This window comes from Rhinoraja longicauda, chromosome 21 (genome assembly GCF_053455715.1).
Source record: "Rhinoraja longicauda isolate Sanriku21f chromosome 21, sRhiLon1.1, whole genome shotgun sequence".
NCBI lineage: Eukaryota > Metazoa > Chordata > Chondrichthyes > Rajiformes > Arhynchobatidae > Rhinoraja > Rhinoraja longicauda.
In genome coordinates, this window is record NC_135973.1 from 11633368 (window position 1) to 11645427 (window position 12060).

Consider the following 12060-nt stretch of genomic DNA (forward strand, 5'->3'; position numbering starts at 1 on the left):
CATTTTTATACATTTTGGTTTCACAAGTAGAAATTACAGCAGTGTTTATACATAGCCCCCCCATTTCAGGGCACCATAATGTTTGAGACACAGGCTTCACGGGCGATTGTAATTGCTCAGGTGTGTTAATTGCCTCCTTAATGCAGGTATAAGAGAGCTCTCAGCATCTAGTCTTTCCTCCAGTCTTTCCATCACCTTTGGAAACTTTTATTGCTGTTTATCAACATGAGGACCAAAGTGCCAATGAAAGTCAAATAAGCCATTATGAGACTGAGAAACAAGAATAAAACCGTTAGAGACATCAGCCAAACTTAGGCTTACCAAAATCAACTGTTTGGAACATCATTGAGAGGGACTGGCAGGTCAAGGAAAAGCTCCACAGCTGATGACAGAAGAATTGTCTCTAATAAAGAAAAATAGACAATAGACAATGCCATTCGGCCCTTCGAGCCAACACCGCCATTCAATGTGATCATGGCTGATCATTCTCAATCAGTACCTCGTTCCTGCCTTCTCCCCATACCCCCTGACTCCGCTATCCTTAAGAGCTCTATCTAGCTCTCTCTTGAATGTATTCAGAGAATTGGCCTCCACTGCCCTCTGAGGCAGAGAATTCCACACACGTGTCCGACAGATCAGAAACACTCTTCATGAGTCAGTGTGTGGGTTTGTCAATGACCACTGTCCACAGACGACTTCATGAATAGAAATACAGAGGCTACACTGCGAGATGCAACCCACTGATTAGCTGCAAAAATAGGATGGCCAGGTTACAGTTTGCCAAGGAGTACTTAAAAGAGCAACCACAGTTCTACAAAAATGTCTTGTGGACAGATGAGACAAAGATTAACATATCCGAGTGATGGCAAGAGCAAAGTATGGAGGAGAGGAGGAACTGGCCAAGATTCAAAGCATACCACCTCATCTGTGATACACGGTGGTGGGGGTGTTATGGCCTGGGCATGTATGGCTGCTGAAGGTACTGGGTCACTTTATTGATGATGCAACTGGTGATGGTTGTAGGATAATTAATTCTGAAGTGTATAAACACATCCTCTCTGCTCAAGTTCAAACAAATGCCTCAAAACTCATTGGCCGGCGGTTCATTCTACAGCAAGACAATGAAGGGTGCCGTAAATTGGAGGAATTGGCCATTTATTCCCAGATCCTGCTTCAACATTCAATACAATCACAGCCTTCAGCTACACCTTAATTTCCCCTAAATCCATAACTCCACAAACCAAAGATGTGTCTATTCTGGCCTTGAATATATTCAATGTCAGTGTTTGGAACTATTACTGTGGAAAAGAGAATTCTAAAGATTTAATATGAATAGGTAAGGATAATATGCATTAGGGTTTGTGAGAAGAAGGTGTGGTACATAAATGAGGGTTAGGGCATTGTGCCAGAGGCAAGAAAAACCATTGAGAATATTTTTCCATACAGCTGATAGGAATGTCACTACAACAGTTTCACATCACACCTGACGCAGAAGGAAAAGAGTTCATGTCAACAGAGATGGAGAGAACACCAATCTGTGAAGGTACCAACAGTTGCCTGTGCAAAGGCAGCAGAGTTGGGGTAAAATGTTCTCTAGTTTACAATTTGTTATACCATAGACAGCCTCCGATGGCACAGTAGCGTAGGGAGTAAAGTTGTTTCCTTGCAACTCCAGTGAACCAGGTTCAATCTTGACCATTGGTGCTTTATGTGTGCAGTTTGCATATTCTCCTTGTGGCTAAGTGGATTTCCTTTGTGTGTTCTGGTTTCCTTCCACATCCCAAAAACAGGCAGATTTAAGATTTAAATTAGGTTAATTTGGTACTAAAAACTCTTCCTCGTGCAAATAAAGATGAGTCGTAAAAATCCAGGGCTCCATGCTCAGCATGGAGTCAGTGGACTGGAGGGCTCGTTTCTGTGCTTAGACAATGACTTGGAATTCAGTGTCAGTATATGTTAATGCTGTTTAATATGCACATCTTCACTTGTGGGTCCATTGGAAGGCAATTCTGCTCATTCGGATCCCAAAGTTCTTTCCTCTGTAGACTGCATTTGGCCTTAATTCCCTCCTTGGAGTTTTCTAAGCAAAGAATTTCACTGTGCCTAGTCACGTGTGACAATAAAGTATTCCTGTTCCTATTCAGCATTGCAGCAATATTTCCTCTCCCGGTACAGAGACTGGAATTGAAGGCATGGTCCATCAGGTAATAAATGCACAGATTCCAATTCTGCTTTCCTCTGTATTGAGTACAAATTAAAGACAGTTATAAACCAGAGGCCTGAATGTTTAACTGCTATGCCTCTGAATAATATCTTTGGGATACAGAGACCACGCAACCAGAGAGCAGTCCTGAACTACTATCTACTTCATTGGTGACCCACGGACCAGTTTTGATCGGACTTTACTGGCTTTATCTTGCACAATACGTTATTCTGTTATATATCTGTACACTGCATGGCTCAATTGTAATCGTGTATTGTCTTTTCGCTGACTGGTTAGCACGTGGAAGGAAACCAGAACACAGCAGAGGAGGACAAAGGGCTTAATTAGGAAAGGGAAAATAGATTATGAGGGAAAACTGGCAAGGAACATAAAAACAGACTGCAAAAGCTTTTATAGATATGTCAAGAGAAAAAGATTAGTTAAGGCAAATGTAGGTCCCTTGCAGTCGGAAACAGGTGAATTGATCATAGGGAACAAGGAGATGGCAGACCAATTGAACAAATACTTTGGTTCTGTCTTCACTAAGGAAGACATAAACCGTCTGCCGGAAATAGCGGGGGACCGGGGGTCTAAAGAGATGGAGGAACTGAGGGAAATCCAGGTTAGTCGGGAAGTGGTGTTAGGTAAATTAAATGGATTAAAGGCAGATAAATCCCCAGGGCCAAATAGGCTGCATCCCAGAGTGCTTAAGGAAGTAGCCTCAGAAATAGTGGATGCATTAGTGATAATTTTTCAAAACTCTTTAGATTCTGGAGTAGTTCCTGAGGACTGGAGGGTAGCTAATGTAATCCCACTTTTTAAAAAGGGAGGGAGAGAGAAAACGGGGAATTATAGACCAGTTAGCCTAACATCGGTAGTGGGGAAAATGCTAGAGTCAGTTATTAAAGATGTGATAGCATTACATTTGGAAAGTGGTGAAATCATCGGACAAAGTCAGCATGGATTTACCAAAGGCAAATCATGTCTGACGAATCTTATAGAATTTTTCGAGGATGTAACTAGTAGAGTGGATAAGGGAGAACCAGTCGATGTGTTATATCTGGACTTTCAGAAGGCCTTCGACAAGGTCCCACATAGGAGATTGGTGTACAAACTTAAAGCACACGGTATTGAGGGTTCAGTGTTGAGGTGGATAGAAAATTGGTTGGCGGACAGGAAGCAAAGAGTAGGAATAAACGGGTCCTTTTCGGAATGGCAGGCAGTGACTAGTGGGGTACCGCAAGGCTCAGTGCTGGGACCCCAGTTATTTACAGTGTATATTAATGATTTGGACGAGGGAATTGAATGCAACATCTCTAAGTTTTCGGATGACACGAAGCTGGGTGGCAGTGTTAGCTGCGAGGAGGATGCTAGGAGGCTGCAGAGTGACTTGGATAGATTAGGCGAGTGGGCAAATGCATGGCAGGTGCAATATAATGTGGATAAATGTGAGGTTATCCACTTTGGCGGCAAGAACAGGAAAGCAGAGTATTACCTGAATGGTGACCGATTGGGAGAAGGGGAAATGCAACGTGACCTGGGTGTCATGGTGCACCAGTCATTGAAAGCAAGCATGCAGGTGCAGCAGGCAGTGAAGAAAGCGAATGGTATGTTGGCATTCATAGCAAGAGGATTTGAGTTTAGGAGCAGGGAGGTTCTGCTGCAGTTGTACAGGGCCTTGGTGAGACCGCACCTGGAGTATTGTGTGCAGTTTTGGTCTCCTAACCTGAGGAAAGACGTTCTTGCCTTAGAGGGAGTACAGAGAAAGTTCACCAGATTGATCCCTGGGATGGCGGGACTTACATATGAGGAAAGACTAGATAGACTGGGCTTGTACTCGCTGGAATTTAGAAGACTGAGGGGGGATCTTATAGAAACATATAAAATTCTTAAGGGGTTGGAGAGGCTAGATGCGGGAAGATTGTTCCCGATGTTGGGGGAGTCCAGAACCAGGGGTCACAGCTTAAGGATAAGGGGGAAGTCTTTTAGGACCAAGATGAGAAAACATTTCTTCACACAGAGAGTGGTGAGTCTGTGGAATTCTCTGCCACAGAAGGTAGTTGAGGCCAGTTCATTGGCTATATTTAAGAGGGAGTTAGATGTGGCCCTTTTTGCTAAAGGGATCAGGGGGTATGGAGAGAAGGCAGGTACAGGCTACTGAGCTGAATGATCAGCCATGATCATATTGAATGGCGGTGCAGGCTCGAAGGGCCGAATGGCCTACTCCTGCACCTATTTTCTATGTTTCTAAAAGCTTTTCACTGTACCTCGGTACACGTGACGATAAATTAAAACTGATATAATGTGCACTCCCAAACAAGATTCTGACATGGCATCATCTGAAATGCAAACCCATTCAACAGTGCACTGTTCCCCCGTCATACATCTCTCCCAGTGCAATATTCACCATGCTTTTTCACTAAATTGCCATTCTACATTAAATGCTGAAGTTCGCAAACTGCCAGAACCAACTTTTAGATAATGATACCACTACTAGATAAAACTGTTAAGCTATTTTCTCTAATTTGGGGTCATTTAGTTATCTTGAGTTTAATGATTTTCGTGGGTAACATTTTTCCAACCCCAGCCCCAAGTACTTACTTGGGAATTTTTGAAGTTCCAATTTTTGTCTCTGGGTTTCTTTCAATTTTGATCCTAATAAGAACTTTAATACAAGTTAAGATCCCTAGCTTTTTTTAAAGTAATAATGACAACTTAATATCCATAATATTTTTTTTGCACTAAGCTAGTAATGACTGGCTATTTACCTTTTGCTATCAAAGAAATATCTTCCCAAGTTAACCCCGGTCCCTAGTTTTGAGTAACACTATTATAGTACTGTGTAGGAAGGAACTGCAGATGTTGGTTAAAACCAAAGATAGACACAAAATGGTGGAGTCTGAATGGTCTTGACCCGAAAGGTCACCTATTCCTTCTCTCCAGAGATGCTGCTTGTCCCATTGAGTTACTCCAGCATTTTGTGTCTATCTTCGACTGATGGATTATTGGATTCCTTGTCCTGTGAAACATGGGCAGAAGCTTGAAATATTATTTTCTAACTGATACCACTAGATGGCAGGAGAGTTAAATAATAGCATTGGTAAAACAGACATAAGGAAATGCAGATTTAGTTGCAGGAATCTTGAGCAAAAATCAAAGTGCTGGAGTAACTCAGCGGGTCAGGCAGCATCTGGGGTGGGAATGGACCAACAACTCTTCAGGTTGGGATCCTTCCTCTGCCTGAAGAAGGGTCCTGGCCTGAAATAGATAGGGAACCTTTCAGGTAGGACCCTTCACCAAATGTAAATAAGGGAAATAGGTGAAAGGATAAAGTAGACGGGGGGGGGGGGGGGGGGGGGGGAGATGGAAGATGGGTGGGATTGTGGGGGAGATGGGCACGCACTGAAGTGGGGGTAGCAGTATTACTTATTTGTAATTCTGGCTCATACAACAAAAAAAACAAGGCAACACATCTTAATTCAAAATCATTTTGCTCAAAAGAATTTTACAAGAGCATGATTATATTTCCAGATAGGAAGGATGAGGCTGTTGCAAGGATTTGGAACCAATGATAAAAATTATAAAAATGAGCTCCACTGAGAGCAAATGTAAGTCAAGGAGCAGCGGGAAGGGGGAATGGAGTGTGCAAGTTAGGATACGGGGGGCAGTATGTTTTGCATAAGCATAGTTGGAAAATGAGCATTGGAAGAGCTGAGTCTAAGGGTTATGACTAGATGGATAAATTAAGTAATCTGTGGGACAACCCAAATATATTCCTTTAACTAGGTAAAGGAGTATTATGACAACTAATCTCGGCCTCAGGAGCGCAAGGGACAGGGTTCCTTTTGCTCAAAGTCGGAACAGTTTTGAATAGTGTTTATAATGCAATAATTTCACCCATGTTAATAATGAAATGTAAAGTTCTAAGAATGGCTGGGCTTGATCCCTAGCTTTTTCTGGTGTATCTGGTCTCTGCTGGGAAGTGGAAGGATGAGGGGGGATCTTATTGAAACGTATAAGATAATTAGGGGATTGGACACATTAGAGGCAGGAAACATGTTCCCAATGTTGGGGGAGTCCAGAACAAGGGGCCACAGTTTAAGAATAAGGGGTAGGCCATTTAGAACGGAGATGAGGAAGAACTTTTTCAGTCAGAGAGTGGTGAAGGTGTGGAATTCTCTGCCTCAGAAGGCAGTGGAGGCCAGTTCGTTGGATGCTTTCAAGAGAGAGCTGGATAGAGCTCTTAAGGATAGCGGAGTGAGGGGGTATGGGGAGAAGGCAGGAACGGAGTACTGATTGAGAGTGATCAGCCATGATCGCATTGAATGGCGGTGCTGGCTCGAAGGGCTGAATGGCCTACTCCTGCACCTATTGTCTATTGTCTAACAACTGAGCTAGTTGGTGCTCCACACATGGAGGGTATCCTTTGAACAAATTGGTGCTACGAAACTAAAAAAAAAAATCCTCAGCAAAACTTTAGGATTCTGCAGGAAAATATTTTCAGCAATTAAACCTAAAATACCGAAATAGCTTTATGGGTGCAGAGTTCATGATTAGGTAGATACTGTGAATCCCCATGTGGTAGTTTTTTCTTGTGGTCATTGACAGAATATCAAAATAATCTTCAGTGAGTTGTGATCCACTCACTTCTAAACTCAAAGCTCCAGCTGGTACTGTTTTTTTCCTTTTCACCATCATTTTTTTAAAAAGTAGAAACATTCTGTCGCTCATGGTGATCTCTATTTTTCATGGCTGTCGAGGCCATGTATCACTTAAATCAGATTCAGTTTCCCTAGACTGTTAATAATTATATTGCATTAGCCTGTGTTGTGAACCTATCTGTCGTGCCATGTGTCAACAATCTGTCGCTCAAATACTCAGCAGCTATAGATTGCAGTGAGATGACTGAATGAGGTCCAAGTGAGTCACCGGCTGGAATAAAAGCTTCTATTCTTAAGTGATAGAAACTTGATGCATGCCTAATATAAGTTTCCCTCTTTTGCTACCTTCTAACCACAATGCACCTTGTATGCAGGGAGTTTCAGAGTTGGCAGACGTATTTGTGTGAACACGTTTACTCTGAATTTCTTAAGTCCCTCTGATTGCTTGTGCTTCAAATACTGTTCCAGTTCACTTTTGCTAAATCAGTTCACAATCTAGTAAAATGTGTTTTTCCCAATTTAGAACCATTACTCCTATTTTACCCTTGTTGTCCATAACAGTTCAACAGTTCAACAGAGCTTTATTTGTCATTCGGTACCAAGGTACCGAACGAAACTACATAGCAGTCACACACAAAAAAGAACACAAGACACATGGCCCCAACACAAACGTCCATCACAGTGACTCCAAACACCCCCTCACTGTGATGGAGGCAACAAAACTTCCACTCTCTTCCCCACGCCCACGGACAGACAACTCGACCCCGACCGACCCGCACAGTGTACTAATCTAATAATAATCATAACCCTCACATAAATGTTCTCCCACTGATACGGTTGCACAGCTAGTAGAGATGCTGCCTCACACCTCTAGTGACCTGAGTTCAATCCTGTCCTCCAGTGCAGACTATGGGGAGTTTACATGTTTCCCATACAACTGTGGGTTTCTTCCAGGAGCTCTAAATTTCTCCCACTTCCCAAGGATGTGCAAGTTGGTAAGTTAATTGGTCTTAAGTGTGTAGGTGAGTGGTTGAATCTGATGAGACTTGGGAATGTGGGGAAAACAGAATTTGTGCAGTAGTCTAAACTGATGAGCTTGTTTCCATGCTTTGTGACTCAATGATTCCTTTTACCTGCCTAACTTAATTCCCTAAAACTAAATGTAGAATTACCTACCCAGCCCTTTGGTTCAGCCTGCTCTATCCCCTCGTAAATAATTGTCATAAATACAATTGAGAAATTCTGTGTTCTATATACCTTTTACACGACTGCATCCCAGTTAGTATTAGAGGAATTTAAATTTCTCTCTGTAGCATTCCTGGTGTGCATCCACTTGTCAGAAATTGTGTTTTCTATCTCTGACTGTGGTCATCTATTGAACACTCCTGACAATGTAATTGTTCTTTTTTTTGTTAAATCATATGCTCTTGTTTGATGATCCTAATGTGTCTCATGTTTCAGCATTTCCCCGGCTATCTCATTGTAACACTCAGTCACTAGCAAGTTCTGACTCTCTTTCAGTGAAACATCTTCTATATACTAAAACTCTCATTTGTTTGTTTGTTTGTTCCTGAACTACAGCCAAAACGGTACACGATAGCGCGACAATTTTAGGCCCACCTTACACACCATCTTCATTTGGTGCTAATGGAAGAAGTTTCATTGAAATCGGTTATATTTTTGAAGTTATTCACATTTTTCAATTTAAATCTAACTCCTAGGGAGGGGGGAGGGAAGGAGGAGAAGGAGGGAGGATAGGAGGGTTGAGGGGGATGGAGTGGGGGAAGGGGGAGGGGGAGGGGTGGGCAAGGGGGAGGGGTGGACAAGGGGGGAGGGACGGGGAGGAGAGGGTGCTGCACCAATGCAGGAGAGGTTTGGGCCAAACAGGTCCACTTGTTAATTACGGGATTGGACACATTAGAGGCAGGAAACATGTTCCCAATGTTGGGGGAGTCCAGAACAAGGGGCCACAGTTTAAGAATAAGGGGTAGGCCATTTAGAACGGAGATGAGGAAGAACTTTTTCAGTCAGAGAGTGGTGAAGGTGTGGAATTCTCTGCCTCAGAAGGCAGTGGAGGCCAGTTCGTTGGATGCTTTCAAGAGAGAGCTGGATAGAGCTCTTAAGGATAGCGGAGTGAGGGGGTATGGGGAGAAGGCAGGAACGGGGTACTGATTGAGAGTGATCAGCCATGATTGCATTGAATGGCGATGCTGGCTCGAAGGGCTGAATGGCCTACTCCTGCACCTATTGTCTATTGTCTATTGGTCTAGTTCAATATATTTCTGTGTTACCAGGGCCTTCAGCTGATCTGCCTGATTCACTGATCATTTTGCTCGGTGGTATACTATCAGGCACAGCTGGATATTTTTTTGTCTATTTTCACACCTTTGGTTTCTCTGCCTTACAATGTCGTTGTCCCTTTTTTGCATTCCATTTCCATTTTTGGCGTTCTCTCTTCTGAATCTTTGCTCAGTTTCCTATCCCTCATCAAGCCAATACACGACAATTGCAATGGCCAAGATTTAAAGACCACATGGATGAACTCCAAAAATTGTTCATCCCTGTCTGGCAAAAAAATAAAACAGGGAAGGCAATAGACAATCGGTGCAGGAGTAGGCCATTCGGCCCTTTGAGCCAGCACCACCATTCAATGTGATCATGGCTGATCATTCTCAATCAGTACCCTGTTCCTGCCTTCTCCTCATACCCCCTGACTCCGCTATCCTTAAGAGCTCTATCTAGCTCTCTCTTGAATGCATTCAGAGAATTGGCCTCCACTGCCTTCTGACGCGGCTCAACCGTGGCTAATGAGAGAAATCAAGGATAGTGTTAATTCAAAGGAAAAGGCATATAAATTGGCCAGAGGAAGCAGCAAACCGGAGGACTGGGAGAAATTTAGAACTCAACAGTGGAGGACAAAGGGGTTAATTAAGAGGTGAAAAAGAGCATGAAAGAAAGCTTGCAGGGAATATAAAAACTGACTCTAAAAGCTTCTATAGATATGTAAAAAGGAAAAGATTAGTGAAGACAAATGTACAGGGCCCTCCATAATGTTTGGGACACAGACAAATAAATAAATGATGGGTCTATGTAATCCACAATTTGAGATTTGTAATAGTAAAAATCATATGGTTAAAGTGCACATTGTCAGATTTTAATAATGGCCATGTTTATACATTTTGATTTCACCATGTAGAAATTACAGCAGCCATTTAGGACTGAGATGAGGAAAACTTTTTCACCCAGAGAGTTGTAAATCTGTGGAATTCTCTGCCACCAAAAGGCAGTGGAGGCTAATTCACTGGATGTTTTCAAGAGAGAGTTAAATTTAGCTCTTAGGGCTAATGGAATCAAGGGATATGGGGAAAAAGCAGGAACAGGGTACTGATTTTAGATAATTAGCCATGATCATATTAAACAGCGGTGCTGGCGCGAAGGGTTGAATGGCTATTTTCCATGTTTCTGGGTACAGACCCTTCCTCAGACTGATGTCAGGGGAGAGGGGGGCCACATAGACAAGGAAGTGTAAGATGTGAAAATAGGACAAAGGAAATGGAGATCAAGGAGAATAGATATCTCTCGTTTCCCTTATCCCTAACCAGTCTGAAGAAGGGTCTCGACCCAAAACGTCACCCATTCCTTCTCTCCAGAGATGTTGCCTGTCCCGCTGAGTTACTCCAGCTTTTTGTGTCTCTTGATCATTTTTAGTTGGGTATTTATTCACAAAATGCTGGAGTAACTCAGTAGGTCAGGCAGCATCTCAGGAGAGAAGGAATGATCAGCCATGATCACATTGAATGGCGGTGCTGGCTCGAAGGGCCGAATGGCCTACTCCTGCACCTATTGTCTATTGAATAAGATCACAAGAAAGCAGAGATAAAATGTACTCGGAGACAGTAAGACTGGAGAACTGGGATGGAGAGAGAGGGAAAGCAAGGGTTACTTGAAGTTAGAGGAGTCAATGTCCATACCGCTGGGTTGTAAGGTGCAACTCAACTGGGTCTGCAGTTCCTATGAACTACATTTCCCAGGATGCCTTGGAACCGGAAGCGGTTGGACAGGGGGCTCTACGACGCGATTGGAGCAAATATAATCACGTGGGTGGGTGGGCGCAATGATCGATTGGGTTGCCTGGACGTCACTCAGCTGGCGGGAGCCAATGGAAGCGACCGGCTGCGGAGGCTGGACCAAGCGCGCGGAGCCGCCACAAAAGAAGCGGCCGCGGAGCAACGGTCTCTCGGTCCGAGCCCGAGCCGCCCGGCTTTGCTTCCCCTCCCTCCGCCCGCACCTCCACCAGCTCCTGCACCCGGCCCAGCCCAGCCCAACCCAGCCTGAGCCCCGGTCAGAACCATGATGAAATTTCGATTCCGCCGGCCGGGCAACGACCCGCAGCGGGAGAAACTCAAACTGGAGCTGTTCGCCTTCAATAAGGTGAAGGGAGGAAGGGGGAGGTGTAGAGAGGGAGGGAGGGGGGGGGGTGAGGGAGGGTGAGGGAGGGAGGGAGGGTGAGGGAGGGAGGGAGGGTGAGGGTGAGAGGGGGTGAGGGGGTGAGGGAGAGGGAGGGAGGGTGAGGGAGGGTGAGGGAGAGGGAGGGAGGGTGAGGGAGAGGGAGGGAGGGTGAGGGAGAGGGAGGGAGGGTGAGGGAGAGGGAAGGGGAGAGGGAGGGAGGGTGAGGGAGAGGGAGGGAGGGTGAGGGAGAGGGAGGGAGGGGGTGAGGGAGAGGGAGGGAGGGTGAGGGAATGGGAGGGGGGGGAATGGGAGGGGGGTGCAGGAGGGGAGGTGAAGGGTGGCGGCGGCGGGGTGTGTGTGCAGGAAGGGGGAGGTGAGGGATAGAGTCGAGAGAAGAAGGGAAAGCAGAAGAGGAGGTGGGCAAGGGAGTGGTAAATGGGCCAAGTCGGATGGGAGCTATTTGCCTTTAATAAGGTGGAGGGTGAAGCAGGGGGGTGGAGGGTGAAGCAGGGGGAGGCGAGAGAAGAAGGGGGAAATGGGGCGTCGGATTGGAGCTGTTTGTCTTCAGTAAAATGTAAAGGGAGATGACGAAGCAAAGGGTCTCGACCTGAAACATCACCCATCCTTCGCTCCAGAGATGCTGCCTGTCCCGCTGAGCTACTCCAACATTTTGTGTCTATATTTGGGAGGGGGAAGACTGTAGTGATGAGAGTCAAATGGGGAGAGTTGGGCCAGTGTGACCTGCTG

At 44.8% G+C, this 12060-nt stretch overlaps 1 protein-coding gene across 3 annotated transcripts in view; it reads left to right on the forward strand.

The window, feature by feature from the left end:
- Positions 1–11048: 11048 nt before the first annotated feature.
- llgl1 (LLGL scribble cell polarity complex component 1) overlaps positions 11049–12060 on the forward strand; it is a 78875-nt gene continuing 77863 nt past the window's right edge. For all 3 annotated transcript variants that reach the window (XM_078417753.1, XM_078417755.1, XM_078417754.1), the window contains exon 1: positions 11049–11295. In XM_078417753.1, coding sequence (XP_078273879.1) covers positions 11215–11295 — 81 coding nt within the window. In that variant the 5' untranslated portion in view covers positions 11049–11214. The remainder of the gene's footprint in view (positions 11296–12060) is intronic.